Source organism: Lingula anatina, chromosome 3 (genome assembly GCF_051362555.1).
Source record: "Lingula anatina isolate TDL-2025a chromosome 3, LinAna3.0, whole genome shotgun sequence".
Taxonomy (NCBI): domain Eukaryota; kingdom Metazoa; phylum Brachiopoda; class Lingulata; order Lingulida; family Lingulidae; genus Lingula; species Lingula anatina.
Window position 1 is genome coordinate 7,476,184 of NC_141769.1, and position 15,699 is coordinate 7,491,882.

The window sequence follows — 15,699 nt, forward strand, 5'->3', positions numbered from 1 at the left end:
TCACATTCAAATGCTCCCTTCACTTTAAAGGTTTCTCAGACGTGTCTGAATAATACTGTTTGTTTTGTGGTCCTCCACAAGAGCCTGAGACGCATTTTTTTTTCTTGGATTGCAGCATTCCCCATGCATTTTCATCAATGATATTACAATATGCGCCTGAATCTGGTAATACAGCTAGTACACTGAGATTAATGCCGTCTATCTCTATTTCCACCAAGTCTCAGTGTATATTGCATTGGTTACCCCACACCAAATGTATATGCACTCCTGGATTATCATGTTCATAACTGTCATATACATGAATATTAGTTTCAGTTTTGCAGACTTGTTGCACGTTCCATGTTTTCTCAGTCGGGGTGGTTTCTACTTCGTTTTTTCATGTCTGAACTCGTGGTGTTTAGACTGAGTTGGTTTGTCAAATGACTTCGGTTTTTAACATACTCACAGTTTCTGGAGTTGCACTTTCATTTAAAGTGTTAACAGTCTATGTGTATCCATGTTTCACACCTGCAATATGTTTGGGAGAGTCATGAAAATATCTTGTACACGTCCCCCTGAATGCTACATCAGCGCACGTCTCTTCTGACATGTATTTTTTAATTTTCTGTCTTTGTTCATTATTTCTTTTCGTCCGTTAGTTCTGAAACGATCAAACCTTTTCCGTCAGCAAATGATTTATCTCTATCTTTCTCATCCTGCAAACTGTCTAGCCAGCGTGGCCCGTATTTCTCCGGACTTCTGTACGCTTCGAATTTCGTAATTTCACGTTTTTCCTCCATTTTCTCAAAGAAAGTTGGCTCGTAGTTTTGCACTAAAGTTAATCCTCGTCTCCAGTGTTGATGCCTTCGAATTATATCGCATCACGAATCGAATCAATCAACGAATTGTATCAGTTTCATACGCCTGTGCTTCTTCGTATCCACAACTCTAAAAACGCTACATCCGGGTACTTGACCGGCTTGTCATAAAAAGCGGAATTTAAGAATAGCGGAACGAGTACTTAGCTCTAAAAAGTTAACAGTTCATTCAAATGTCAAGTCCAATTTATATCAAATAGTGCAAATATGATGAGGGGACTTTGAAGAAAAGAGAGAAAGAGAGAGATAAATCAAAATTGATCAAATGACGTTAGTTCAATGCATTCAACTCACTTGTCAATAAAAAAAAAAATAGACAAAAATTAAATAATTAAAATTATAAAATAAATAAAAAAATAAAATAAATGACATCACCAAATATTGGCTTGATGGCAATATATATATATATTGAATTTGTTGTCGTTGAATCAAAGTTGAATCAATGTTGAAATGCCAACGTTGAATTTGTTGTCGTTGAATCAACGTTGAATCAATGTTGAAATGTCAACGTTGAATTTGTTGTCGTTGAATCAAAGTTGAATCAACGTTGAAATGCCAACGTTGAATTTGTTGTCGTTGAATCAAAGTTGAATCAACGTTGAAATGCCAACGTTGAATTTGTTGTCGTTGAATCAACGTTGAATCAACGTTGAAATGCCAACGTTGAATTTGTTGACGTTGAATCAACGTTGAAATGCCAACGTTGAATTTGTTGTCGTTGAATCAACGTTGATTCAACGTTGAAATGTCAACGTTGAATTATGGTCGTTGAATCAACGTTGATTCAACGTTTATCAACGTCTCAACATAAATTCAACGTTGATTCAACGTTGAATCAACGTTGTGTGCCTGCTGGGTAAATTCCCTAAAAGCTGGCGACGACGAGAGTAACAATTAAGCGTAACAGAGATAGGCATCCATTGTTCTCTGGGTTCTATTCATTCCGACCAATGAGAGACTGTAATACGGGCTCCGCCCCCACGCGTGTAATCTCCTTCTGTTATAACTCCTTGGTCAGACTAAGCACATATTCAGTTCATTAGGTATTCTTGTGATGAAGCACCGAGTTTTTGGTACTACATGTATTATAATCCAAAATGCAAGAGAATTATGGCACAGAGTGTTTTCTTCACCTGTGCTGGTTTTCTGCTCCACTTCCATATACCTGGTTATTTGAATAGCATTACTATCTGATGAAAGTGCTCTTCCCTAGAAATAAGTGTCTAGTTCAATTACCTGTGCCAGGATCAAAGAATGCCCAATTTTGACTCATACAGTCTCAGAATATTCATATGTATGTGCTCACATATGTTCATGTTTGGGCCTTGAGTCACTGGATTAGGACCAGCTAAACAAGTTTGGGGAAGTCACGTTCACTGCATTAATTTTATTCCCATGTACATGACAGCGAGCATGTTCCTCCAGTCTGCTGTCAAGATAGGGAACACAATGGCAAGCATAAGACCTCATTTACATTTTAATGTCACCACCTGGCTAATTTTGAATACTGGAGTGTATATTTATCGTGGCCTTGGTCAATAATCTATTTATAATCTATCTATTCAGAATATGATTTGTTTTCCTGTTATCGGTGCTTCATTGTGTGGACTAATCAGTATGATCAAGGAGTTATAACAGAAGGAGATTACACGCGTGGGGGCGGAGCCCGTATTACGGTCTCTCATTGGTCGGAATGAATAGAACCCAGAGAACAATGGATGCCTATCTCTGTTACGCTTAATTGTTACCCTCGTTTAAATCTCGTTTGTTAGTATCTGTGCCTTCGTCTGTTGATTTTTGAGGACAGAAACAGAAACGGAGCCCCAAGTTTCTAAAAAATGAGAGAAATACAGAATTTATATGATATTACGTTGGACAAGGTTTTCAAAAAACAGGTGCTTTTAAATGCATAACTACTCGAAATATGAAGATAAATTGCAACTTTTATGCCGTGGGGTCTCACTGTGTAAGTGTCCAGCTCCACATCGATCTCGCGAGGTGGTGTGTGGAGCATAAATATTGCACGAAAAATATTTCCCACTCATAACAAGTGCTTATAAATATAGTATCAGATGAAGAAAGTTTGGTCTTTATACAGTTGCAATTGTTAAGTAATTTGTGGCAATAGCAAAGAATAAAACTTAGGTGCACTTTCAGTAGCCGAATAAGCAGATGCTTAAGCCGCCATCTTGTTAATATTTCGAAAAAAAATTACTCCTAAAGACATTTTCCTCTTACTTTTTGAAACTTGTGTCACATGACAGTCATAAAATTTAACTAATTGTTATGTGTGCAACACACTTGCTTGAGCAGTATTCCCAGACAGCCTCAGTAATCTGGCCCACGTCTGGCCCAGATCTGGCAACGTCTGGCAATATCTGGGCCAGATTTTGCCAGACACTTGCCAGATCTGGGCCAAGTCTGGCAAAGTCTGGCATTTATGCCACATTTTGCCAGATGCTGCCCAGACTTGGGCCAGTGAGCTGAATGCATTGAACTGACGTCATTTGATAAATTTTGATTTAATTTATCTCTCTCTTTTTTCTTCAAAGTCCCCTCATAAGTGTGCTATTTGTTTAATTTGACTTGACATTTGAATGAATTCACTGATCTAAAACTTTTTTGGACTACTCGTTCCGCTGTTGTAAGATTCCGCTTTTTATGCTAAGCCGGTCAAGGACCCGGATGTAGCGTTTCTTAGAGTTATGGATATGAAAAAAAGCACAAGCGTATCAAACTGATACAATTTCGTTGAGTGATTTGATTCGTGGTGCGATTTATTTCGAAGGCATCAACACTGGCGACGAGGATAAACACTAGTGCAAAACTGTGAGTCAAGTTTCTTTGAAAAAAATGGAGAAAAAATGTGAAATTACGGAATTCGAACCGTACAGAAGTCCGGAGACATTATGGTCACGCTCGACGCGATGGCTAGACAGTTTAAACTCTTCGCTGACGGAAAAGATTGATCTTTTCAAAACCAACGAACGGCATGAATAATGAACAAAGATAGAAAATTAAAAATACATGACAAAGGAGACGCGCGCTTATGTTGTATTCAGCAGGGACAGGTGTACAACTTACAAGATATTTTCAGGACTCTCCCAAACACAGGTTAGAAACATGAATATACATAAGACAGTTAACGCTTTGAATGAAATTGGAACACCAGAAACTGAGTATGATGAAACTGAAGTCATTTGACAAACCAAGCCAGTCTAAACATTACGAGTTTAGACATGAAAAACGAAGTAGAAACTCCCTGACTGAGAAAACATGGAACGTTGGATCACTTTGCAAAACTCTGCAAAACTGAAACTATTATTCATGTAAATGACAGCTTTGAACATGATAATCCAGGAGTGCATATACATTTGGTGTGGGAACCAATGCACAGAAGACATGGAGGAAATAGAGGAGGTGTTAATCTCAGTGTATTACCAGATTCAGGTGCATATTGTAATATCATTGATGAAAATACATGGAGAATGCTGAAATCCAAGAAAAATAAATGTGGCTCTTGTGGAGGACCAGAAAACAAACAGTATTATTCATACACGTCTGAGAAACCTTTAAAAGTGAAGGGAACATTTGAATATGACGTAAAGGCAAGCAAAGGAAGAGACCAGTAGTAGTGAAAGGACATGGGATTTGATATGAGTTGATTAGTTTTGAGAATTTTCAGTTTGGTTTAAGGAATAAAAGTTGGAGTTCATATGCTATTCTGCAAATGTTTGAAAAGACATTTTAAAGATTGAACTGTCAATTAACATGTTTTGAAAGGACCGTTTCTCTCCAAGAAAGGAAGGGATGTTGTGTTTGGACTTGACATTTGAATGAACTTTTGTTAACTTGGTAGAGTTACTTGTTCCATTGTTGATTCCTTTAATAATTATAAGCTTGTCAAGGAGGCGGGTGTATCATTTCTTAGTGTTATGGATTTGAAAAAAGCGCAAGCATTGCAAACTGGTTCAATTCATTGAGTGATTTGATTCGTGATGTGATTTAATTCAAAAGCATTGATACTGGGGTTTGTTTTTGTGCACATGTAATTCTCTTTTAATTGTACATCTATATCTGTGCTGGAGTATACATATTTTTTTTTTCAGAATTTACATGTATGTACAGTACTGTAGCCAGCATGCAAGTTGAATTGAAACAGTTACTGCATGGTTATTTATAATTTTGTTATAACTCTCCATCATCTAAAAAAGAATGTTTTTTCATTCATTATTCAAGATTTATTCATTACAAAACTATATTCATTAGTGATTATTATTATTAATGATATGTTTGAATTAGTTTAAAAATGACAATGTATAATATTATTTAGGTTGAGGTGTGCAAAAATATTTCCCCCTCAAATCCCCCCCCCCCCCCCCCCATGTACATGCATAATTAAATTTTACAATTTTTGTAATTTGTGTTAATTCAGATTCGATGAGCAGCTTTGTGTTGAAAAAAAAATTGTTGTTATAACTGTATTCTTTACATGTATGTAAGTGACATTTCCTCCTGTTAAGTGTCTGTATATTTGCCTTTTTGCAGTGTGGTTTTTTTTTTTTTTTTTCAAACATACAAATTGTTTTGTACAAAAAGACAAGGAGTGGCCCTTAATTTGTTGCATGTTAGTTGCCAGCAAGATTAATATAATGTGTAATAATTTTGTTTAGGGTTTTAGCACAGAATAAATACTTGAATCTTGAATCTTGTATGTCTTTTTTATAGTTATCTTATTGAATAATTAAAAATAATTAAAAAAAGAAAAAAAAAAAAACAATCTGGGCCATATGTGGTCCATGTCTGGCCCTAATCTGGCCCACATCCGGCATGCCATACCTTTGCCAGATATTGCCAGATCTGGGCCAGATCTGGCCACATGAGCAAATGTGAAATAATAAAAAAAAAACAATCTGGGCCATATGTGGTCCATGTCTGGCCCTAATCTGGCCCATTTAAATATGATCTGGCCCACATCTGGTCCACATCTGGCATGCCATACCTTTGCCAGATATTGCCAGATCTGGGCCGACATCTGGCCATATGAGCAAATGTGGACTGGGCCAGATGTGGCAATGTCTGGGCCAGATCTGGCCCAAACATTGCCACATCTGGCCCACATCTGGCAAGCCATACATGGGCCATACCTTTTGCCAGACATTGCCAGACGTTGCCAGATCTGGGCCAGATGTGGGCCAGATCACTGAGGCTGTCTGGGATTGTTTTTTTTTTTTTTTTTTTTTTTTGCGATTTTACTTTTGGTCTAGCTTGGATACGACAATTGACAATTTTCATGAGTTCCGATCGAAAAGTGTTACGCTTGTTACGGCCAAAAGCCTTACTGCTTTTTGTACTTTTCAAATGCAAGATTATAAAAGAATTTGGTGTGTTTAGATTCTTGAACATCTTGGTCGTGGCGTGGTATATATTGCATGGATACTGCTCCAATATTTCTTGAAAAAAATAACCTGATTTGTTCAGAATACCAATTTTTTACTCTAGTGTTATGGGTAAATGTACCATTTTGGCCTTTACCTTTTTCATGTTTAAATCTAAAAAGACTTATCATGACAGTTGGTCATCGTTTTTCTTCTCGCCATGGTGGGTGGCTTTGGAGTGGTAACTTTGTTGTTAAAGTAAAGTGCTCAGTTTTTTTGACTGGAAAATTTTGCCTCCACCCGGCATATTTTCCATCATGGCGGTCTAACAGGAAGTTTGACTTCATGGCATAGTTATTTTTAACTTCTTCTTTTTACATATATATGTTTTAATTCATGTTAAACCTTTGAAAAAAGAACACACATGAATCCTGGTGCTTTTAATTTAAAGTCTTAAGGTTTTAAGTTCACCTAGGCTCCACCAATTACTTTACCTGTTATCTCACTACACATCTCCCTTTGAGTCAAGGTGTGTAAGACACACCTTATTGTGTAAGACACCTCTATAATTAAGGGGTACTTGCTTCTCTACTTTAATTATACTTCACTACTTTGGCATGTTAGGTGGCAAGCTTGGATGTTTCAGTTCATTTTAAGAAAGAAGCTTTGCCTTGGTGGTTACAAAAGAATAGAACTCTATAAAGGTTTATTCATTACTTGAAAGTAAATATTTCATCTTGCAGTGTTGAAACAGAAATTCTCTCAAAATTGATAATGAATTTTACATGCATATCTTAACACTACTCAAGTTTTTTTTTCTTCTATTATAGACATGGGAGAAAGCTGCATTGAATATATGAATTATGGTCAGGCTGGAAAAAAATTTAAAAATGTCAATGAAAAAAGGAGGTCAGCGTGTCTGGGGTAAGTTACTTTTGTCATAATGCCTAAGATGCATTAAACATTCACTAACAACAGTACACTTTTTAATTTTTTTCAAAATACCTGTACAACAACCTTGGGCATTTTCCTTTTAGCAACCGGCCTCTCTGAAATCCCCTTTTTGTCCTGTCAGAAGAGTAGGAACCAGGGCGGATTTAAATAATTTCTTGTAATAAGTACAATTTCTTTCAATTTCTTGGGGTTATTAGCTTGTGATCATGAATCTTGATATTCTACATAAATTTAGTTGTAAATTGTTCATTTATGTGGTGAACATTATTTCAGTCAAGTCATAACAAGACACATTAAACTTCACTGCGTAATTCCATAATGTCTACATGGATACTAGTAGTTCATAATGCTATTATTATGTTTTTTTTTCTAACCTACAGGTTTCTCTCTTTTCTGAGTGGCATGGCATTGGCAGGCAGAAGAAAAGGCTCTGAAGAAATTCTCACTTGGTTTGTCCTTTTTGGAGAAGAAACTGGATAAGACTGGCCAACAGAGATTGCATTAAATTAATAGTGCTCCTTCATGACATTTTAAAATATTTTCAGTCACCTCACTGACTCTATACATTTCAAAAGTTGACATAAATTTTATGTTACTGTCACGTGGAAAAAAATCAAAACCTGAGTGCCATGGTATAACAGTCTACTTGATTGCCAGTAAAATTTGGACTGTTTCAGTGAAATTTCTTTAAAGCAGTCACTTACTGGCCCAGTTAATTTCTTCAGCTGTAACATGTACTCCAGTTCATTTTATAAATGTAATTACTAAGTGTTCTCTTGATTTATAATAACCTTTTGAAAATCCCATGTTTTTTATCCTATTTGTAAGAATTAGCCACTTTATCTTCTAGGTTTTTTTTTTCATTCAGCCCATTAGATTCTCAGACCTTGCTGGCCTGTGAGTGGAATAGTATCTGGCACAGACTGGTATCAGCAAGTCAGATAAAAAAGAATATAATTATTTCTATTTGCACGGTTGAAAAAAATTTTAACACACTGCATAAAACTGGAAAACTATAGCAACTTAATCATTCTTATGACTTCATTAATTACTGCTTATGTGTAAAATTTTGTTTTTGTTCTTCTATTGATATAATAAAATGGTTTTACTCACAGATGCTACTATCATGATGCTTGAGTATAGAGTTGACTTAAAAGATATTTTAAGTTAATATAGTAAATAATAGTTTGAAATTCAAAATTCTCATCTTTATTTGTTTCACTTTAAAGAGCTCAGTTAATACTAAAATTTCTGATATATTTTGAATATAAATATATTTATGAATGAATAAAAATTATACTTAATGTTTAGCACTGTGCACTTGTTTACCGACAAATAAGAAGTGTTAGTATGTGTCAAAATAATCCTGAAAATAAAAAGGGAGATTTCCAAGATAAAGAAATTTATAACGAGTATTTAGTAAACTGACATGTCATGGAATTGCCTCAACCTTTGATTAAAATTTCACTTTAATGCATTATGATATTAAAATTATACCGAGTGAGAGAAAAAAATACTTAAAGAAATTAAAAACCAGTCACAAAGCTTAGGCTCTATCTCAATATATATGTTTATGGGACCAAAGGGCAGGGGGGTCCAAACGTTTATGTATTAATATTATGCCCTTTGGCAGTGAGGACAGACGTTCACTTGAATGTCATTTTCACAAACCACAGTTGGGACGTTTTCTTTTGACTTATCCTTGGTGATTTTTCACTGTGTTGTGCAAAAGAAAAGCCATCTATCACCGACTCAAAAAAACTCATGGCGACCATCCTCAGTCACCACCTTATAATCGCTTTCTATGATATCGTTCTCTCCCAGCACATCGTCCAGATAACTACCGGTGAAAAAAATCGTCAGCATACAGCGCCGCTTTGACACTACTGATCTCGAATTCTAACGCGAAATAACGCATATAAAATCAATCTCCAAGCGGAGGAGAGCGACCCTGACGAAACCTTGAGACAGGAGGCCCCCCCCATAGCTAGCTCCGCCCACCGTAACAGACATCAGACAATAGAGAGGCTTGCGTGTAATCTCCTTCTGTTATAACTCCTTGATTAAAACCAATGCTGTCACTATTTTCGTCGATCGTGTAACTATTCTCGTCGATCGTCTAATCTCGTCGATCGTCCCACTAATCTCGTCGATCGTGTAACTATTCTCATCGATCGTCTAATCTCGTCGATCGTCTCATCGATCGATCGCCAGAGGGCGCTGCGGTAGCACATTGGCCTATCACATGACTATCAAAATGGCAGACAACAAAATGATAGCTAGTGAAATAAGAACATTTTCTCAACAATTTCAATTTTAGTTGTTAATAATTAAAATCTATTCGGTTGTAGGGACATTATTTTCTAGTTGTTTTCAACTCTGACCATGGCTGGCTGAGTAAAAAATTTGCGTGATTGACAGACAGAAGCACGTGTTGCTACCGCAGCGCCCTCTGACGATCGATCGATGAGACGATCGACGAGAATAGACGATTGATGAAAATAGTTACACGATCGACGAGATTAGACGATCGATGAGAATAGTTACACGATCAACGAGATTAGACGATCGACGAGAATAGTTACACGATCGACGAAAATAGTTTGACGATCGACGAGAATAGTTACACGATCGACGAAAATAGTGACAGCATTGGTTTTAATACACCATAGATGAGAAATGTTTGACAATTGAATTGACGAAAGTAGATGTTGAATTTATGACAGGATCGTTTAAACTTGAAACTGAATCGATAGGAAGGCAGTGAATCGACGAAACCTAACTGAATCGACGACATGATTTTTTGCCCTTTTGGCCGCCCATATGGATCAACAAAGATAATTTGGAAGACTGTCAGAAAAAATCTCTGGATCCGCCCCTGTGTTTACTAACGCTATCTACAGATTTTTTAGCACTAATGCCCATATTAACCACAAAACACAAATTAACCAGCACACCATACAATTATTTACCACCAACAAAGCGACACCTAGCACTAAAATTCATTTGCTCTGGTAGTGCTGGTTAATTTGTGGTTTATGTGGTTAATATGGGTGTTAGTGCTAAAAGATCTGTGGGTAGTGTTTGTAAATGCCTAATCTGTTTATAAGGTCTGAGGCTGCTTTGCTGTGGTGCCAAGTATGTTATGTTGACCTCCCAGCCCGACTCATCATGTTGACCTTCAATAGGAAAGATAGGTTGAATGAGATGCCACATAAGTTCAGTAGGCCTGTTGAGCACTTTTACTTTTTCCAATAGAATTATGCATTTTGTAATTTTTATACCATGATCATGTCCTGATACAGTACAATACAACCATTGATTAATTCATCTGTAGACAGCCCCCCCCCCCCCCAATAAAAAAATTAATATTCAAAATGGAAGGAGTTCAGTTTCTACAAAAAGTAATAACTAAGGCCAAATTGTATTCAGTTGTATATTCAATATAGAATTTATTTTCATTTTTTTCACAGCAACTGTTCCCCTGACCGTGGATTAAAGGGCCATGATCAACCAATGCCGAAAATTGATGGACCTGGGCAAAGAAAACAAAATATCCCATTGGTCTAGTAATGAAAAGCAATTAACACTTAAATGGCATGTATACAATTCAAATTAAATTGTACAGACTTTCAGATAAATAGGAAATGCAAAGGGTGTGGATTCCAAGATTGAGCTAGATTTAATTTCATTACATCCTCTAAAGAAAAAGCTGTTTTAACAGTCATTGCTTTATTTGTAATAGGACAAGATACCTAAAAGAGTTGTTTTGATGATATTTTTAAAAGTTTTTCATTGCCTTTTTGTTGGCAGAGGTTTGCACTCATGGGATGCTCCCTAATTCAGATTTTAAACTGGGTTCCCATGCCTAGAACAATCCAACTGGATCGTTCTAACTCCATGGGAATTCACACTAAATTGTTATCAATTTAAGCAGCTGTCAAGCCTACTGAATCAACTAGGGGGTAATTAACTTAATTAACTTTAGTGTATGCTCAGTTAAATACCCCCTACCAGCTTTAGTAGGCATGATGGACATTTAAGCCGCTTAAGTTGATAGCAATTAGCAGTGAGAATCCCTTTGGAGACATATCGATCTTAAGTTAGTATGACAGTTTCTGGGAATGGTCTCTTAGTTTATGTGTAACAAGTCTGTACAATGCTGCTGCTGTATTGAATGGTATTGAATAACTAACCAATGGCATGTAGTTGAATGGAAGTAATCAGATTACCCGAGACCAATTTTTTACTAGATCATGCCTTGAACTAATTTTCCCTTCACAGTGAAACCAATAATTGTTTTTAAAATATCTTATGTAATTTTCTATGTGGAATAAATGTAGCTACATGTATAAATGAAGAAAGTTTGTTACTATTTCCTATAATTATTATACTAACAGTTAAAGGTTAATATTTAAGACTGGATTCCCACAGATTAAGATTGATCCATCTGGATCTACCTAACTCCCTGGGAGTTCACGCTAAATGCATTGCTGTCAGCTGAGTGTGCACGAAAGTTAATTACCCCCTTACAGCTTTTAGTAGGCGGGACAGACATTTAAGCTGGCTTTCCACAGGGATAGATTGATCTAAAATCTGTGGAAATGCAGTCTAAGTTTTGAAATAAAAAAGATGCCTTTTACATGCACATTTCTCAGAGCAGAGTCATTCTATATAATTCTGGTATGCCAATTGTTTTTCTATAAATTTACATATCGCGTTCAAACTGTAACTGGATGATACACCTGCTGTATCTACCCAATTATACATAAAGGAAAGTTTGGCGTAGTCAAACGACATTTTATGGCGACAACAATCTCCAGAGAGCTTATTTAAGCACATGTGCATTCTGCTCATGCTCAATTGTGCCCTAGAGGGGTAATCTCCTTAGAGGCACATGTTGCTACTTATACCATGGGGCATCACTGCCTGGCCTCATTTTGCTTGATTCATTCTGTTCACGAGCATGATACAATTAAGCTACAAGTTATCTCAAATCTGCAACTGAAATCTTCAGTTCCAAAAATTTCATTTCACCTCTATGAGAACTTTCCAGCAGTTCACTCGATCTGTTGAAGCGTACAGTGACAGATTCTGCACAACTTCAAGCAAGGATCAACAGTACAAATTGCTGACTGTTACATGAATGCGGTAAGTTTTAGTTTCTCTAGCTATTTAGCAGTTGCAGTTTACAATATGTTCTTTATCCAGGAGTCGCTTGTTTGCTCCGATAGCGGTCACTGCGACTGCACAAAGAAATTAAGGGTCCTTGCGTGTAGAATCTCCAGTCACCTGATGACATAGGCGGACGCAATGTCCCGAAATTTAATGGAGTCATTCTATATAATTCTGGTATGCCAATTGTTTTTCTATAAATTTACATATCGCGTTCAAACTGTAACTGGATGATACACCTGCTGTATCTACCCAATTATACATAAATACATAGTTATATACATACAAATGCACAGTTCATAGTACAAACAATCCATCAGTGAATTAAGTGCATCCAATGATATTAATTCTGAAATGGGTTAAATATATGCATATAAGGTACAGCCACATTATATAATCCATCAGCAAATAAACAAAAGCTCATTTAATGAAATAAATCCTGGAATAGGTTAAAAATAGAAATAAAGTACGGTTTAAAAAAGAACATTTATATATTAATATATTAATCCATCAGCAAAATTGCAAAAAGCACACCTAATGGCACAATTAATTCTAAAATGCATTGGTTTAATTGGAATCTCAAATAACTTGCATGAAAAAATAAAGTTTATATCATTATTAAAATTTTAACCTTTTTTTCTAAAAATGCAAAATTATACCAAAATCATCTTTTGGTGATCAATGTTACCACTAAAAATAACTTCAAATGACAGCAGTCAAAAATATAAACATTAAAAAAAAATGCATGATTTACCAAACTATACAAATTTTATGGATGGAAACAACTGGCACATTGGCTTTATTTAAATATCACACATACAATTTGGATTGTACTTTGCTTTAAAAAAAAGTGCATATATTATATATTTGTATAAATACATAATGTTTAAATACATAAATAATCTTGCATTAAAGCTGATTGATTATGTTGCATCCACTGATTTTTTATTCTCCTTAGAATCGCGCTTAGGTACAAGTTTGTCTGCAATGTGACCTTGACCTGTGGTTTTCAATGCCACTTTGAAGTGCCACGTTGGATCCTTAGTACAGTCACAGGACAATAGTGCCTCGATCAAAGCATCACATGCTTCTTGAGGTGATATTTCATCAGCCTTTTTAATTTCTTCCATCTGGTTTTCACCTATTACATCCTTCTCATACAAATAATCCAACAAACGAACTGGGTTGCAGATATTTTCTTTGACAAATGTTTTGTTCCTACGTAGACATCCAAACTCGGCTTCCCTATTATTACATACCTGAAAAACAGATTAAAATCACTTTCAGCAAACACCATGATGCTTCTTTTACATGGAAATGGAAAATCATGCGCACCTAATACTACTGCCACTTACAACCAATCAATTTAACAATGATAGCTTCATGAAACACCACTCGAAAATCACTAAGTCTTCTTGTCAGTGAGATACTTCTGTCTTTAGTTTGAATAACTAACGTCAGCTTAGTTAAACAGGTCCTACGGTTTTTCTTAATGTTCATATAACATTAACAACATGATCAACACCAATTTATGTGCTGTCTACTGTAAATGTAAACATGACAAAAATGTAACTCATAGGCCCAAATTCACACAATGAAATAATTAATTGCCAATTTATGAAAAATGAAAAAAAAGGTAGAATATTTAAATAGATTAGAATTAGACTGGTTTTCAAAATCAAGCTGCAATTTACAATATATTCATCAGTCTTATTTGAAGAACAATTGGTCAAACAATTGTTAAATGTGTTAACTGTATAATTGCACAATGTCATAGTACAATATATGCTAAAAAAAGGAAAAAAAGGCATTCCCTTTTCAAAAATTGTCAGATAAAGCCGAATTTCAAACTTGATCTGATTTTTAATATTCATCAGTCCTGTTCAAAGACAAGAGGCTAAGGGGTTTCACTTATTGCGTTATCACTGATAAAGTACACTGTGTCTGCACATAAAAACTGGAATTAACCAATACAGCAAATTAGGCAATACCAACCTTTGTCTCCATGACAACAGCCAAAGAAACGTGCCACTCTTGACTCAAGAAGTTCACCAGCTTCAACAGATGTTTCAGAGAGCAGTTCACCTTGCAGAAGACAATGTCAAATCTGGATGGCCCATCTGGTCTAAACAAATCCTCAGCACTGGGGATGGTTGGTTCTGGATAATGGGTATATCCCAAAACTGCGTCCCACACTTCATCTTGCTGGAATGCGGCATTTAATTCATCTGAAAGTTTTTTACTGATAAATTTATAGTTCTTCAATTCTTCTGGTGGTTGATATCTATGCTCTCTGAATTCATGTCGACTTGGACTTTGGAACATTTGTGGGTATGACTGACCTTGAAGAGAGGAATGCCCTTGACCTGGCGGGAAAATTGACCTTTGAACTAGCAAAGGTGACTGACCATGAACTTGAGGAAAATGCCCTTGAACTGGTACCTGAGTATGGACTGGGGTTTCAACAGTATATCTCTCATTATAGACTTCCCTCTGTATAGATGTACCTCCTTGGCTTGCTGTTGATGTAGTTTTACAAGCATACTTCACAGGTGGAATAATCTCGGGGCCACCCTCCTGTGTCACTGTAGCAGTTCTTCGCCTGCCAGAACTACCCCCTCTTGGTGTTGACTCCTTCTTTGTCTTATCTTGTTTCATAGATACAACTCTCTTCAAACGCCCACTTATTCCAGAGGAGACCCTCTTGCTTTTGTACCTGCTGGTACCAGTTGATGTAGCCTGTCTCTTCTTGCATGGGACACAATGTTCTTCTTCTGCATCTTCGGCACTTAAAACTCGTTTTCTTTTAGCATCTTTAACTGTATTTCTGTCCTGTCCTGTTGTCTCGCTAGAAGAAAACCTTCCTATTTTATGAACAGGATTGGGGTTTGGTTCTTTTCCCCTTCTTTTCAAGGTATTTCCTTCAGACCTTTTTCTACCAGTTTTTATGGGCTTTTTTGAAGAGTTGGCAGTGGTTTCTGAATTGCTGGACCCGGAGGAGAGTGGCAGGGACTTTTGACTGCTGCAGCAAGCACATTTAGGAGCATTTCCCATAATTTGAGAATCCTGGCCAAAGTGCAGCCGTTTAGTTGGTTTAGAAGAGCCTGCTATTTTCTGTAAAAGCAATTTGAAAAAAAATTGGTCAAAAGTACACATGAAATGAGGAAAAGAAATATAAATTTACACTAGAACCTCCAGCAAAAATATGCCTGAAAAATATATTTAACTATAACATTTATTTTCTTTAAATTAAGAACATACACCCTTTAGTTTCTCCCTCCAAAGCAATATTGACTCTAAAACTAGAGACTTAAATCACTTAAACAGTTTACAGA

General features: G+C 36.2%; 1 protein-coding gene and 1 long non-coding RNA gene across 3 annotated transcripts in view; one reads left to right on the top strand and one right to left on the bottom strand.

The window, feature by feature from the left end:
* Nucleotides 1-1,956: 1,956 nt before the first annotated feature.
* On the top strand, nt 1,957-8,499 carry LOC147762853 (uncharacterized). Of its 2 annotated transcripts, XR_015333460.1 has the most exons (4): nt 1,957-2,752; nt 7,066-7,159; nt 7,273-7,346; nt 7,570-8,499. It is a non-coding gene; the product is annotated as an uncharacterized LOC147762853 (long non-coding RNA). The 2 variants fall into 2 exon arrangements; XR_015333459.1 differs by having other exon boundaries at nt 1,962-2,752; nt 7,273-8,499.
* Nucleotides 8,500-10,077: 1,578 nt separating this feature from the next.
* LOC106170327 (uncharacterized) overlaps nt 10,078-15,699 on the bottom strand; it is a 28,340-nt gene continuing 22,718 nt past the window's right edge. The window contains exons 10-11 of the mRNA XM_087008681.1: nt 14,360-15,478; nt 10,078-13,623 (exon numbers count right to left, since the gene is read on the bottom strand). Coding sequence (XP_086864807.1) covers nt 13,288-13,623; nt 14,360-15,478 — 1,455 coding nt within the window. The 3' untranslated portion in view covers nt 10,078-13,287. The remainder of the gene's footprint in view (nt 13,624-14,359; nt 15,479-15,699) is intronic.